Below are 16,786 nucleotides of genomic sequence, written 5' to 3' on the forward strand. Positions count from 1 at the left end.
TGAGTGAGACACACTCTCTCTGTGCTGTGTGACTGTGAGTGAGACACATTCTCTCTGTGCTGTGTAACTGTGAGTGAGACACACTCTCTCTGTGCTGTGTAACTGTGAGTGAGACACACTGTCTCTGTGCTGTGTAACTGTGAGACACACTCTCTCTGTGCTGTGTAACTCTGTGTGAGACACACTCCCTCTGTGCTGTGTAACTGTGAGTGAGACACACTCTCTCTGTGCTGTGTGACTGTGACTGAGACACACTCTCTATGTGCTGTGTGACTGTGAGTGAGACACACTCTCTCTGTGCTGTGTGACTGTGAGTGAGACACACTCTCTCTGTGCTGTGTGACTGTGAGTGAGACACACTCTCTCTGTGCTGTGTGACTGTGAGTGAGACACACTCTCTCTGTGCTGTGTGACTGTGAGTGAGACACACTCTCTCTGTGCTGTCTAACTGTGAGTGAGACACACTCTCTCTGTGCTGTGTGACTGTGAGTGATCTACACTCTCTCTGTGCTGTGTAACTGTGAGTGAGACACACTCTTTCTGTGCTGTGTGACTGTGAGTGAGACACACTCTCTCTGTGCTGTGTGACTGTGAGTGAGACACACTCTCTCTGTGCTGTGTGACTGTGAGTGAGACACACTCTCTCTGTGCTGTGTGACTGTGAGTGAGACACACTCTCTCTGTGCTGTGTCACTGTGAGTGAGACACACTCTCTCTGTGCTGTGTAAGTGTGAGTGAGTCACACTCTCTCTGTGTTGTGTAACTGTGAGTGAGACACACTCTCTCTGTGCTGTGTACCTGTGAGTGAGACACACTCTCTCTGTGCTGTGTGACTGTGAGTGAGACACACTCTCTCTGTGCTGTGTGACTGTGAGTGACACACACTCTCTCTGTGCTGTGTGACTGTGAGTGAGACACTCTCTCTGTGCTGTGTAACTGTAAGTGAGACACACTCTCTCTGTGCTGTGTAACTTTGAGTGAGACACACTCTCTCTGAGCTGTGTGACTGTGAATGAGACACACTCACTCTGTGCTGTGTGACTGTGAATGAGACACACTCTCTCTGTGCTGTGTGACTGTGAGTGAGACACACTCTCTCTGTGCTGTGTAACTGTGAGTGAGACACACTCTCTCTGAGCTGTGTGACTGTGAATGAGACACACTCTCTCTGTGCTGTGTTACTGTGAGTTAGACACACTCTCTCTGTGCTGTGTGACTGTGAGTGACACACACTCTCACTGTGCTGTGTGACTGTGAGTGAGACTCTCTCTGTGCTGTGCAACTGTGAGTGAGACACACTCTCTCTGTGCTGTGCAACTGTGAGTGAGACACACTCTCTCTGTGCTGTGCAACTGTGAGTGAGACACACTCTCTCTGTGCTGTGTGACTGTGAGTGAGACACACTCTCTGCTGTCTATCTGTGAGTGAGACACACTCTCTCTGTGCTGTGTGACTGTGAGTGAGACACACACTCTCTCTGTGCTGTGTAACTGTGAGTGAGACACACTCTCTCTTGCTGTGTAACTGTGAGTGAGACACACTCTCTCTGTGCTGTGTAACTGTGAGTGAGACACACTCTCTCTGTGCTGTGTGACTGTGAGTGAGACACACTCTCTCTGTGCTGTGTAATTGTGAGTGAGACACTCTCTCTGTGCTGTGTGACTGTGTGTGAGACACACTCTCTCTGTGCTGTGTAACTGTGAGTGACACACACTCTCTCTGTGCTGTGTAACTCTGTGTGAGACACACTCCCTCTGTGCTGTGTAACTTTGAGTGAGACACACTCTCTCTGTGCTGTGTGACTGTGAGTGAGACACACTCTCTCTGTGCTGTGTAACTGTGAGTGAGACACTCTCTCTCTGTGCTGTGTGACTGTGAGTGAGACACACTCTCTCTGTGCTGTGTAACTCTGTGTGAGACACACTCCCTCTGTGCTGTGTAACTGTGAGTGAGACACACTCTCTCTGTGCTGTGTGACTGTGAGTGATCCACCCTCTCTCTGTGCTGTGTAACTGTGAGTGAGACACTCTCTCTCTGTGCTGTGTGACTGTGAGTGCGACACACACTGTCTGTGCTGTGTGACTGTGAGTGAGACACACTCTCTCTGTGCTGTGTAACTGTGAGTGACACACACTCTCTCTGTGCTGTGTAAGTGTGAGTGAAACACACTCTCTCTGTGCTGTGTAATTGTGAGTGAGACACTCTCTCCGTGCTGTGTGACTGTGTGTGAGACACACTCTCTCTGTGGTGTGTAACTGTGAGTGAGACACACTCTCTCTGTACTGTGTGACTGTGAGTGAGACACTCTCTCTGTGCGGTGTTAATGTGAGTGAGACACTCTATCTGTGCTGCTTAACTGTGAGTGAGACACACTCTCTCTGTGCGGTGTTACTGTGAGTGAGACACTCTCTCTGTTCTGTGTAACTGTGAGTGAGACACACTCACTCTGTGCTGTGTAACTGTGAGTGAGACACACTGTCTCTCTCTGCTGTGTAACTGTGAGTGAGACACACTCTCTCTGTGCTATGTAATTGTGAGTGAGACACACTCTCTCTGTGCTGTGTAACTGTGAGTGAGCCACACTCTCTCTGTGCTGTGTAACTGTGAGTGACACACACTCTCTCTGTGCTGTGTAACTGTGAGTGAGACACACTGTCTCTCTCTGCTGTGTAACTGTGAGTGAGACACACTCTCTCTGTGCTATGTAATTGTGAGTGAGACACACTCTCTCTGTGCTGTGTAACTGTGAGTGAGCCACACTCTCTCTGTGCTGTGTAACTGTGAGTGAGACACACTCTCTCTGTGCTGTGTGACTGTGAGTGAGACACACTCTCTCTGTGCTGTGTGACTGTGAGTGATCCACACTCTCTCTGTGCTGTGTGACTGTGAGTGATCCACACTCTCTCTGTGCTGTGTGACTGTGAGTGAGCCACACTCTCTCTGTGCTGTGTGACTGTGAGTGAGCCACACTCACTCTGTGCTGTGTGACTGTGAGTGAGACACACTCTCTCTGTGCTGTGTGACTGTGAGTGAGACACACTCTCTGTGCTGTGTGACTGTGAGTGAGACACACTCTCTCTGTGCTGTGTAACTGTGAGTGAGACACACTCTCTCTGTGCTGTGTAACTGTGAGTGAGACACACTCTCTCTGTGCTGTGTGACTGTGAGTGAGACACACTCTCTGTGCTGTGTAACTGTGAGTGAGACACACTCTCTCTCTGCTGTGTAACTGTGAGTGAGACACACTCTCTCTGTGCTGTGTGACTGTGAGTGAGACACACTCTCTCTGTGCTGTGTAACTGTGAGTGAGACACACTCTCTCTGTGCTGTGTAACTGTGAGTGAGACACACTGTCTCTGTGCTGTGTAACTGTGAGTGAGACACACTCTCTCTGTGCTGTGTAACTGTGAGTGAGACACACTCTCTCTGTGCTGTGTAACTGTGAGTGACACACACTCTCTGTGCTGTGTAACTGTGAGTGAGACACACTCTCTCTGTGCTGTGTGAATGTGAGTGAGACACACTCTCTCTGTGCTGTGTAACTGTGAGTGACACCCACTCTCTCTGTGCTGTGTAACGGTGAGTGAGACACACTCTCTGTGCTGTGTAAGTGTGAGTGAGTCACACTCTCTCTGTGCTGTGTAACTGTGAGTGAGACACACTCTCTGTGCTGTGTGACTGTGAGTGAGACACACTCTCTCTGTGCTGTGTGACTGTGAGTGAGACACACTCTCTCTGTGCTGTGTGATTGTGAGTGAGACACACTCTCTCTGTGCTGTGTAACTGTGAGTGAGACACACTCTCTGTGCTGTGTGACTGTGAGTGAGACACACTCTCTGTGCTGTGTAACTGTGAGTGAGACACACTCTCTCTGTGCTGTGTAACTGTGAGTGAGACACACTCTCTCTGTGCTGTGTGAATGTGAGTGAGACACACTCTCTCTGTGCTGTGTGAATGTGAGTGAGACACACTCTCTCTGTGCTGTCTAACTGTGAGTGAGACACACTCTCTCTGAGCTGTGTGACTGTGAATGAGACACACTCACTCTGTGCTGTGTGACTGTGAATGAGACACACTCTCTCTGTGCTGTGTGACTGTGAGTGAGACACACTCTCTCTGTGCTGTGTAACTGTGAGTGAGACACACTCTCTCTGAGCTGTGTGACTGTGAATGAGACACACTCTCTCTGTGCTGTGTTACTGTGAGTTAGACACACTCTCTCTGTGCTGTGTGACTGTGAGTGACACACACTCTCACTGTGCTGTGTGACTGTGAGTGAGACTCTCTCTGTGCTGTGCAACTGTGAGTGAGACACACTCTCTCTGTGCTGTGCAACTGTGAGTGAGACACACTCTCTCTGTGCTGTGAAACTGTGAGTGAGACACACTCTCTCTGTGCTGTGTGACTGTGAGTGAGACACACTCTCTCTCTGCTGTCTATCTGTGAGTGAGACACACTCTCTCTGTGCTGTGTGACTGTGAGTGAGACACACACTCTCTCTGTGCTGTGTAACTGTGAGTGAGACACACTCTCTCTTGCTGTGTAACTGTGAGTGAGACACACTCTCTCTGTGCTGTGTAACTGTGAGTGAGACACACTCTCTGTGCTGTGTGACTGTGAGTGAGACACACTCTCTCTGTGCTGTGTAGTTGTGAGTGAGACACTCTCTCTGTGCTGTGTGACTGTGTGTGAGACACACTCTCTCTGTGCTGTGTAACTGTGAGTGACACACACTCTCTCTGTGCTGTGTAACTCTGTGTGAGACACACTCCCTCTGTGCTGTGTAACTTTGAGTGAGACACACTCTCTCTGTGCTGTGTGACTGTGAGTGAGACACACTCTCTCTGTGCTGTGTAACTGTGAGTGAGACACTCTCTCTCTGTGCTGTGTGACTGTGAGTGAGACACACTCTCTCTGTGCTGTGTAACTCTGTGTGAGACACACTCCCTCTGTGCTGTGTAACTGTGAGTGAGACACACTCTCTCTGTGCTGTGTGACTGTGAGTGATCCACCCTCTCTCTGTGCTGTGTAACTGTGAGTGAGACACTCTCTCTCTGTGCTGTGTGACTGTGAGTGCGACACACACTGTCTGTGCTGTGTGACTGTGAGTGAGACACACTCTCTCTGTGCTGTGTAACTGTGAGTGACACACACTCTCTCTGTGCTGTGTAAGTGTGAGTGAAACACACTCTCTCTGTGCTGTGTAATTGTGAGTGAGACACTCTCTCCGTGCTGTGTGACTGTGTGTGAGACACACTCTCTCTGTGGTGTGTAACTGTGAGTGAGACACACTCTCTCTGTACTGTGTGACTGTGAGTGAGACACTCTCTCTGTGCGGTGTTAATGTGAGTGAGACACTCTATCTGTGCTGCTTAACTGTGAGTGAGACACACTCTCTCTGTGCGGTGTTACTGTGAGTGAGACACTCTCTCTGTTCTGTGTAACTGTGAGTGAGACACACTCACTCTGTGCTGTGTAACTGTGAGTGAGACACACTGTCTCTCTCTGCTGTGTAACTGTGAGTGAGACACACTCTCTCTGTGCTATGTAATTGTGAGTGAGACACACTCTCTCTGTGCTGTGTAACTGTGAGTGAGCCACACTCTCTCTGTGCTGTGTAACTGTGAGTGACACACACTCTCTCTGTGCTGTGTAACTGTGAGTGAGACACACTGTCTCTCTCTGCTGTGTAACTGTGAGTGAGACACACTCTCTCTGTGCTATGTAATTGTGAGTGAGACACACTCTCTCTGTGCTGTGTAACTGTGAGTGAGCCACACTCTCTCTGTGCTGTGTAACTGTGAGTGAGACACACTCTCTCTGTGCTGTGTGACTGTGAGTGAGACACACTCTCTCTGTGCTGTGTGACTGTGAGTGATCCACACTCTCTCTGTGCTGTGTGACTGTGAGTGATCCACACTCTCTCTGTGCTGTGTGACTGTGAGTGAGCCACACTCACTCTGTGCTGTGTGACTGTGAGTGAGCCACACTCTCTCTGTGCTGTGTGACTGTGAGTGAGACACATTCTCTCTGTGCTGTGTGACTGTGAGTGAGACACACTCTCTGTGCTGTGTGACTGTGAGTGAGACACACTCTCTCTGTGCTGTGTGACTGTGAGTGAGACACACTCTCTGTGCTGTGTGACTGTGAGTGAGACACACTCTCTCTGTGCTGTGTAACTGTGAGTGAGACACACTCTCTCTGTGCTGTGTAACTGTGAGTGAGACACACTCTCTCTGTGCTGTGTGACTGTGAGTGAGACACACTCTCTGTGCTGTGTAACTGTGAGTGAGACACACTCTCTCTGTGCTGTGTGACTGTGAGTGAGACACACTCTCTCTGTGCTGTGTGACTGTGAGTGAGACACACTCTCTCTGTGCTGTGTAACTGTGAGTGAGACACACTCTCTCTGTGCTGTGTAACTGTGAGTGAGACACACTGTCTCTGTGCTGTGTAACTGTGAGTGAGACACACTCTCTCTGTGCTGTGTAACTGTGAGTGAGACACACTCTCTCTGTGCTGTGTAACTGTGAGTGACACACACTCTCTGTGCTGTGTAACTGTGAGTGAGACACACTCTCTCTGTGCTGTGTGAATGTGAGTGAGACACACTCTCTCTGTGCTGTGTAACTGTGAGTGACACCCACTCTCTCTGTGCTGTGTAACGGTGAGTGAGACACACTCTCTGTGCTGTGTAAGTGTGAGTGAGTCACACTCTCTCTGTGCTGTGTAACTGTGAGTGAGACACACTCTCTGTGCTGTTTGTTTGTGAGTGAGACACACTCTCTCTGTGCTGTGTGACTGTGAGTGAGACACACTCTCTCTGTGCTGTGTGATTGTGAGTGAGACACACTCTCTCTGTGCTGTGTAACTGTGAGTGAGACACACTCTCTGTGCTGTGTGACTGTGAGTGAGACACACTCTCTGTGCTGTGTAACTGTGAGTGAGACACACTCTCTCTGTGCTGTGTAACTGTGAATGAGACACACTCTCTCTGTGCTGTGTGAATGTGAGTGAGACACACTCTCTCTGTGCTGTGTGAATGTGAGTGAGACACACTCTCTCTGTGCTGTGTAACTGTGAGTGAGACACACTCTCTCTGTGCTGTGTTACTGTGAGTGACACCCACTCTCTCTGTGCTGTGTAACGGTGAGTGAGACACACTCTCTGTGCTGTGTGACTGTGAGTGAGTCACACTCTCTCTGTGCTGTGTGACTGTGAGTGAGACACACTCTCTCTGTGCTGTGTGACTGTGAGTGAGACACACTCTCTGTGCTGTGTAACTGTGAGTGAGACACACTCTCTCTGTGCTGTGTGACTGTGAGTGAGACACACTCTCTCTGTGCTGTCTAACTGTGAGTGAGACACACTCTCTCTGTGCTGTGTGACTGTGAGTGAGACACACTCTCTCTGTGCTGTCTATCTGTGAGTGAGACACACTCTCTCTGTGCTGTGTGACTGTGAGTGAGACACACTCTCTCTGTGCTGTGTGACTGTGAGTCACACTCTCTCTGTGCTGTGTGACTGTGAGTGAGACACACTCTCTCTGTGCTGTGTGACTGTGAGTGAGACACACTCTCTCTGTGCTGTGTAACTGTGAGTGAGACACACTCTCTGTGCTGTGTGACTGTGAGTGAGACACACTCTCTCTGTGCTGTGTAACTGTGAGTGAGACACACTCTCTCTGTGCTGTGTGACTGTGAGTGAGACACACTCTCTGTGCTGTGTGACTGTGAGTGAGACACACTCTCTCTGTGCTGTGTGAATGTGAGTGAGACACACTCTCTCTGTGCTGTGTGAATGTGAGTGAGACACACTCTCTCTGTGCTGTGTAACTGTGAGTGAGACACACTCTCTCTGTGCTGTGTTACTGTGAGTGACACCCACTCTCTCTGTGCTGTGTAACGGTGAGTGAGACACACTCTCTGTGCTGTGTGACTGTGAGTGAGTCACACTCTCTCTGTGCTGTGTGACTGTGAGTGAGACACACTCTCTCTGTGCTGTGTGACTGTGAGTGAGACACACTCTCTGTGCTGTGTAACTGTGAGTGAGACACACTCTCTCTGTGCTGTGTGACTGTGAGTGAGACACACTCTCTCTGTGCTGTCTAACTGTGAGTGAAACACACTCTCTCTGTGCTGTGTGACTGTGAGTGAGACACACTCTCTCTGTGCTGTCTATCTGTGAGTGAGACACACTCTCTGTGCTGTGTGACTGTGAGTGAGACACACTCTCTCTGTGCTGTGTGACTGTGAGTGAGTCACACTCTCTCTGTGCTGTGTGACTGTGAGTGACACACACTCTCTCTGTGCTGTGTGACTGTGAGTGAGACACACTCTCTCTGTGCTGTGTAACTGTGAGTGAGACACACTCTCTGTGCTGTGTGACTGTGAGTGAGACACACTCTCTCTGTGCTGTGTAACTGTGAGTGAGACACACTCTCTCTGTGCTGTGTAACTGTGAGTGATCTACACTCTCTCTGTGCTGTGTGAGTGTGAGTGAGACACACTCTCTCTGTGCTGTGTAACTGTCAGTGAGACACACTCTCTCTGTGCTGTGTGACTGTGAGTGAGACACACTCTCTCTGTGCTGTGTGACTGTGAGTGACACACACTTTCTCTGTGCTGTGTGACTGTGAGTGAGACACACTCTCTCTGTGCTGTGTAACTGTGAGTGAGACACACTCTCTCTGTGCTGTGTGACTGTGAGTGAGTCACACTCTCTCTGTGCTGTGTGACTGTGAGTGACACACACTCTCTCTGTGCTGTGTGACTGTGAGTGAGACACACTCTCTCTGTGCTGTGTAACTGTCAGTGAGACACACTCTCTCTGTGCTGTGTGACTGTGAGTGAGACACACTCTCTCTGTGCTGTGTGACTGTGAGTGACACACACTTTCTCTGTGCTGTGTAACTGTGAGTGAGACACACTCTCTCTGTGCTGTGTAACTGTGAGTGAGACACACTGTCTCTGTGCTGTGTAACTGTGAGTGAGACACACTCTCTCTGTGCTGTGTAACTGTGAGTGAGACACACTCTCTCTGTGCTGTGTAACTGTGAGTGACACACACTCTCTGTGCTGTGTAACTGTGAGTGAGACACACTCTCTCTGTGCTGTGTGAATGTGAGTGAGACACACTCTCTCTGTGCTGTGTAACTGTGAGTGACACCCACTCTCTCTGTGCTGTGTAACGGTGAGTGAGACACACTCTCTGTGCTGTGTAAGTGTGAGTGAGTCACACTCTCTCTGTGCTGTGTAACTGTGAGTGAGACACACTCTCTGTGCTGTGTGACTGTGAGTGAGACACACTCTCTCTGTGCTGTGTGACTGTGAGTGAGACACACTCTCTCTGTGCTGTGTGATTGTGAGTGAGACACTCTCTCTCTGTGCTGTGTAACTGTGAGTGAGACACACTCTCTGTGCTGTGTGACTGTGAGTGAGACACACTCTCTGTGCTGTGTAACTGTGAGTGAGACACACTCTCTCTGTGCTGTGTAACTGTGAGTGAGACACACTCTCTCTGTGCTGTGTGAATGTGAGTGAGACACACTCTCTCTGTGCTGTGTGAATGTGAGTGAGACACACTCTCTCTGTGCTGTGTGACTGTGAGTGAGACACACTCTCTCTGTGCTGTGTGACTGTGAGTGAGACACACTCTCTGTGCTGTGTAACTGTGAGTGAGACACACTCTCTCTGTGCTGTGTGACTGTGAGTGAGACACACTCTCTCTGTGCTGTCTAACTGTGAGTGAAACACACTCTCTCTGTGCTGTGTGACTGTGAGTGAGACACACTCTCTCTGTGCTGTCTATCTGTGAGTGAGACACACTCTCTCTGTGCTGTGTGACTGTGAGTGAGACACACTCTCTCTGTGCTGTGTGACTGTGAGTCACACTCTCTCTGTGCTGTGTGACTGTGAGTGACACACACTCTCTCTGTGCTGTGTGACTGTGAGTGAGACACACTCTCTCTGTGCTGTGTAACTGTGAGTGAGACACACTCTCTGTGCTGTGTGACTGTGAGTGAGACACACTCTCTCTGTGCTGTGTGACTGTGAGTGAGACACACTCTCTGTGCTGTGTGACTGTGAGTGAGACACACTCTCTCTGTGCTGTGTGAATGTGAGTGAGACACACTCTCTCTGTGCTGTGTGAATGTGAGTGAGACACACTCTCTCTGTGCTGTGTAACTGTGAGTGAGACACACTCTCTCTGTGCTGTGTTACTGTGAGTGACACCCACTCTCTCTGTGCTGTGTAACGGTGAGTGAGACACACTCTCTGTGCTGTGTGACTGTGAGTGAGTCACACTCTCTCTGTGCTGTGTGACTGTGAGTGAGACACACTCTCTCTGTGCTGTGTGACTGTGAGTGAGACACACTCTCTGTGCTGTGTAACTGTGAGTGAGAAACACTCTCTCTGTGCTGTGTGACTGTGAGTGAGACACACTCTCTCTGTGCTGTCTAACTGTGAGTGAAACACACTCTCTCTGTGCTGTGTGACTGTGAGTGAGACACACTCTCTCTGTGCTGTCTATCTGTGAGTGAGACACACTCTCTCAGTGCTGTGTGACTGTGAGTGAGACACACTCTCTCTGTGCTGTGTGACTGTGAGTGAGTCACACTCTCTCTGTGCTGTGTGACTGTGAGTGACACACACTCTCTCTGTGCTGTGTGACTGTGAGTGAGACACACTCTCTCTGTGCTGTGTAACTGTGAGTGAGACACACTCTCTGTGCTGTGTGACTGTGAGTGAGACACACTCTCTCTGTGCTGTGTAACTGTGAGTGAGACACACTCTCTCTGTGCTGTGTAACTGTGAGTGATCTACACTCTCTCTGTGCTGTGTGAGTGTGAGTGAGACACACTCTCTCTGTGCTGTGTAACTGTCAGTGAGACACTCTCTCTCTGTGCTGTGTGACTGTGAGTGAGACACACTCTCTCTGTGCTGTGTGACTGTGAGTGACACACACTTTCTCTGTGCTGTGTGACTGTGAGTGAGACACACTCTCTCTGTGCTGTGTAACTGTGAGTGAGACACACTCTCTCTGTGCTGTGTGACTGTGAGTGAGTCACACTCTCTCTGTGCTGTGTGACTGTGAGTGACACACACTCTCTCTGTGCTGTGTGACTGTGAGTGAGACACACTCTCTCTGTGCTGTGTAACTGTCAGTGAGACACACTCTCTCTGTGCTGTGTGACTGTGAGTGAGACACACTGTCTCTGTGCTGTGTGACTGTGAGTGACACACACTTTCTCTGTGCTGTGTGACTGTGAGTGAGACACACTCTCTCTGTGCTGTGTAACTGTGAGTGAGACACACTCTCTCTGTGCTGTGTGACTGTGAGTGAGTCACACTCTCTCTGTGCTGTGTGACTGTGAGTGACACACACTCTCTCTGTGCTGTGTGACTGTGAGTGAGACACACTCTCTCTGTGCTGTGTGACTGTGAGTGATCTACACTCTCTCTCTGCTGTGTGACTGTGAGTGACACACACTCTCACTGTGCTGTGTGACTGTGAGTGACACACACTCTCTCTGTGCTGTCTAAATGTGAGTGAGACACACTCTCTCTGTGCTGTGTAACTGTGAGTGAGACACACTCTCTCTGTGCTGTGTGACTGTGAGTGAGACACACTCTCTCTGTGCTGTGTGACTGTGAGTGAGGCACACTCTCTCTGTGCTGTGTAACTGTGAGTGAGACACACTCTCTCTGTGCTGTGTGACTGTGAGTGAGACACACTCTCTCTGTGCTGTGTAACTGTGAGTGAGACGCACTCTCTCTGTGCTGTGTAACTGTGAGTGAGACACACTCTCTCTGTGTTGTGTGACTGTGAGTGAGACACACTCTCTCTGTGATGTGTGACTGTGAGTGAGACACACTCTCTCTGTGCTGTGTAACTGTGAGTGAGACTCTCTCTGTGCTGTGTAACTGTGAGTGAGACGCACTCTCTCTGTGCTCTGTGACTGTGAGTGAGACACACTCTCTCTGTGCTGTGTAACTGTGAGTGAGACACACTCTCTCTGTGCTGTGTAACTGTGAGTGAGACACACTCTCTCTGTGCTGTGTAACTGTGAGTGAGACACATTCTCTCTGTGCTGTGTAACTGTGAGTGAGACTCTCTCTGTGCTGTGTGACTGTGAGTGACACACACTCTGTGCTGTGTGACTGTGAGTGAGACACACTCTCTCTGTGCTGTGTAACTGTGAGTGAGACACACTCTCTCTGTGCTGTGTAACTGTGAGTGAGACACTCTCTCTCTGAGCTGTGTAACTGTGAGTGAGACACACACTCTCTGTGCTGTGTGACTGTGAGTGAGACACACTCTCTCTGTGCTGTGTGACTGTGAGTGAGACACACTCTCTCTGTGCTGTGTGACTGTGAGTGAGACACACTCTCTCTGTGCTGTGTAACTGTGAGTGACACACACTCTCTCTAAGCTGTGTAACTGTGAGTGAGACACACTCTCTCTGTGCTGTGTAACTGTGAGTGAGACACTCTCTCTGTGCTGTGTAACTGTGAGTGAGACACACTCTCTCTGTGCTGTGTAACTGTGAGTGAGACACACTCGCTCTGTGCTGTGTAACTGTGAGTGAGACACTCTCTCTGTGCTGTGTGACTGTGAGTGAGACACACTCTCTCTGTGCTGTGTAACTGTGAGTGACACACACTCTCTCTAAGCTGTGTAACTGTGAGTGAGACACACTCTCTCTGTGCTGTGTAACTGTGAGTGAGACACTCTCTCTGTGCTGTGTAACTGTGAGTGAGACGCACTCTCTCTGTGCTGTGTGACTGTGAGTGAGACACACTCTCTCTGTGTTGTGTAACTGTGAGTGAGACACACTCTCTCTGAGCTGTGTGACGGTGAGTGAGACACACTCTCTCTGTGCTGTGTGACTGTGAGTGAGACTATGAGAGAATCACACACTCTCTCCCTCCCTCCCTCCCCCTCCCACTGCTTCTGCCTCTCCCTCTCCCTCCCTCTCCCTTCCTCCCCCTCCCTCACTCTCCCTCCCTCCCTCTCCCTCTCTCCCTCTGCCTCTACCTGCCTCCCTCTCCCTTCCTCTCTCTCTCTCCCTCTCCCTCCTCCTCCCTCCCTCCCCCTCCCTCACTCTCCCTCCCTCCCTCTCCCTCTCTCTCCCTCTGCCTCTTCCTGCCTCCCTCTCCCTGCCTCCCTCTCCCTCCCTCTCTGTCTCTCTCTCTCCCTCTCCCTCCCCCTCCCTCCCTCCCTCTCCCTCCCTCACTCTCCCTCCCTCCCTCTCCCTCTCTCTCCCTCTCCCTCTCCCTGCCTCCCTCTCCCTGCCTCCCTCTCCCTGCCTCCCTCTCCCTCTCTCTCCCTGCCTCCCTCTCCTTGCCTCCCTCTCCCTCCCTCCCTCTCCCTCTCTCTCCCTCTGCCTCTCCCTGCCTCCCTCTCCCTGCCTCCCTCTCCCTGCCTCTCTCTCCCTCCCCTCCCTCTCCCTCCCTCCCCCGCCCTCTCCCTCCCTCTCCCTCCATCTCCCTGCCTCCCTCTCACTGCCTCCCTCTTCCTGCCTCCCCCTCCCTCCCTCTCCCTCCCTCCCCCTCCCTCTCCCTCCCTCCCCCTCCCTCTCCCTCCCTCTCCCTCCCTCTCCCTGCCTCCCTCTCCCTGCCTCCCTCTTCCTGCCTCCCTCTCCCTCTCTCTCCCTGCCTCCCTCTCCGTCCCTCCCCCTCCCTCTCTCTCCCTCCCCCTCCCTCTCCCTCCCTCTCCCTCCCTCTCCCTGCCTCCCTCTTCCTGCCTCCCTCTCCCTCTCTCTCCCTGCCTCCCTCTCCGTCCCTCCCCCTCCCTCTCTCTCCCTCCCCCTCCCTCCCCCTCCCTCTCCCTCCCTCTCTCTCCCTCCCCCTCCCATTCCCTCTCCCTCCCTCCCCCTCCCTCTCCCTCCCTCTCCCTCCCTCCCCCTCCCCCTCCCTCTCCCTCCCTCCCTCCCCCTCCCTCTCCCTCCCCCTCCCTCTCCCTCCCCCTCCCTCTCCCTCCCTCTCCCTCCCTCTCCCTCCCTCCCCCCCCTCTCCCTCCCTCCCCCTCCCTCTCCCTCCCTCTCCCTCCCTCTCCCTCCCTCCCCCGCCCTCCCCCTCCCTCCCCCTCCCTTCCCCTCCCTCTCCCTCCCTCCCCCTCCCTCCCCCTCCCTCCTCCTCCCTCTCCCTCCGTCCCCCTCCCTCCCCCCCTCTCCCTCCCCCCCTCTCCCTCCCTCCCCCTCCCTCTCCCTCCCACCCCCTCCCTCCCCCTCCCTCCCACCCCCTCCCTCCCCCTCCCTCCCCCTCCCTCCCCCTCCCTCCCCCTCCCTCCGCCTCCCTCCCTCCCCCTCCCTCTCCCTCCCTCCCCCTCCCTCCCCCTCCCTCTCCCTCCCTCTCCCTCCCTCCCCCTCCCTCTCCCTCCCTCCCTCTCCCTCCCCCTCCCTCCCCCTCCCGCCCCCTCCCTCCCCCTCCCTCCCCCTCCCTCCCCCTCCCGCCCCCTCCCTCCCCCTCCCTCTCTCTCCCTCTCCATCCCCCTCCCTCCCCCTCCCTCTCCCTCCCTCTCCCTCCCTCCCCCTCCCTCTCCCTCCCTCTCCCTCCCTCCCTCTCCATCCGCCTCCCTCCCCCTCCCTCACCCTCCCTCTCCCTCTCCCTCACCCTCCCTCTCCCTCTCCCTCCCTCCCCCTCCCTCTCCCTCCCTCTCTCTCCCTCCCTCCCCCTCCCTCCCCCTCCCTCCCCCTCCCTCCCCCTCCCTCCCTCCCCCTCCCTCCCCCTCCCTCCCCCTCCCCCTCCCTCCCTCTCCCTCCCTCTCCCTCCCCCTCCCTCCCCCTACCTCTCCCTCCCTCTCCCTCCCTCCCCCTCCCTTCCCCTCCCTCTCCCTCCCTCCCCCTCCCTCCCCCTCATTCTCCCTCCCCCTGCCACTCTCCCCATTCCCCCCCCTGCCACTCTCCCCATTCCCCCCCCTGCCACTCTCCCCATCCCCATCCTGATGTAGTTGGCGGGAAGTGATGAGGAACACTTCCGGAATTTCCCTGTGACCATGCCGGAGCGTTGGTCCTCGGAGATCGTTGATACCATTTTCGGGGAAGTGAATGTAGCAGCTGATCAGGCTGCGGCTGCTCACGGCTGGAAGCCCTGGGATCCTGATGGCCTGGCAGGTAGGGACAGTTCGCCACCTGGAACTGGATCGGCCGGACAGCTGGGCATCTCCCCCCGGCATGCACAGTGCGCATTTACACAGACACAAGGCCCTGCGTGTGCGCACACACATGCAGAGGAGGAGGGAGTTACACACGCACAGGCACTCGCACAGGCAGAGACAGTCACACACACAGACAGAGACATACACACACAGACACAAGTGCAGGCGGAGACAGTTACACACACAGACAGTTACATACACAGTTACATACGCACAGACACACACAGACAGTTATATACTCACAGACACATACACAGTTACATACACACAGTGACATACTCACAGACAGTAACATACTCACAGACATACGCACAGACAGTTACATACACACAGTGACATACTCTCAGACAGTAACATACTCACAGACATTCGCACAGACAGTTACATACACACAGTGACATACTCACAGACAGTAACATACTCACAGACATACGCACAGACAGTTACATACACAGTGACATACTCACAGACAGTAACATACTCACAGACATACGCACAGACAGTTACATACACACAGTGACGTACTCTCAGACAGTAACATACTCACAGACATACGCACAGACAGTTACATACACACAGTGACATACTCACAGACAGTAACATACTCACAGACATACGCACAGACAGTTACATACTCACAGACATACGCACAGACAGTAACATACACACAGTGACATACTGTCAGACAGTAACATACTCACAGACACATACACAGTTACATACACACAGTGACATACTCACAGACAGTAACATACTCACAGACACATACACAGTTACATACACACAGTGACATACTCACAGACAGTAACATACTCACAGACATACGCACAGACAGTTACATACACACAGTGACATACTCTCAGACAGTAACATACTCACAGACACATACACAGTTACATACACACAGTGACATACTCACAGACAGTAACATACTCACAGACATACGCACAGACAGTTACATACACACAGTGACATACTCTCAGACAGTAACATACTCACAGACACATACACAGTTACATACACACAGTGACATACTCACAGACAGTAACATACTCACAGACATACGCACAGACAGTTACATACACACAGTGACATACTCTCAGACAGTAACATACTCACAGACACATACACAGTTACATACACACAGTGACATACTCACAGACAGTAACATACTCACAGACATACGCACAGACAGTTACATACACACAGTGACATACTCTCAGACAGTAACATACTCACAGACATACGCACAGACAGTTACATACACACAGTGACATACTCACAGACAGTAACAGACTCACAGACATACGCACAGACAGTTACATACACAGTGACATACTCTCAGACAGTAACATACTCACAGACATACGCACAGACAGTTACATACACACAGTGACATACTCACAGACAGACGCACAGACATACGCACAGACAGTTACATACACACAGTGACATACTCACAGACAGACGCACAGACAGTTACATACACACAGTGACATACTCACAGACAGTAACATACTCACAGACATACACACAGACAGTTACATACACACAGTGACATACTCACAGACAGACGCACAGACAGTTACATACACACAGTGACATACTCACAGACAGTAACATA

The 16,786-nt window shown here is 51.9% G+C and overlaps 1 protein-coding gene across 1 annotated transcript in view; it reads left to right on the forward strand.

Moving 5' to 3' along the window:
• Positions 1-15,118, forward strand: part of LOC148134086 (G protein-coupled receptor kinase 2-like) — a gene marked incomplete at its 3' end in the record, with an annotated part of 79,845 nt that extends 64,727 nt beyond the window's left edge. The window contains exon 4 of the mRNA XM_087985693.1: positions 14,956-15,118. Coding sequence (XP_087841819.1) covers positions 14,956-15,118 — 163 coding nt within the window. The remainder of the gene's footprint in view (positions 1-14,955) is intronic.
• Between the last annotated feature and the right edge of the window lie 1,668 nt (positions 15,119-16,786).

The sequence above is a fragment of the Chiloscyllium plagiosum genome, unplaced genomic scaffold (assembly GCF_037043375.1).
Source record: "Chiloscyllium plagiosum isolate Xiang-an unplaced genomic scaffold, Cpla_swu_hap1 HiC_scaffold_99, whole genome shotgun sequence".
NCBI classification, from domain to species: Eukaryota; Metazoa; Chordata; class Chondrichthyes; order Orectolobiformes; family Hemiscylliidae; genus Chiloscyllium; species Chiloscyllium plagiosum.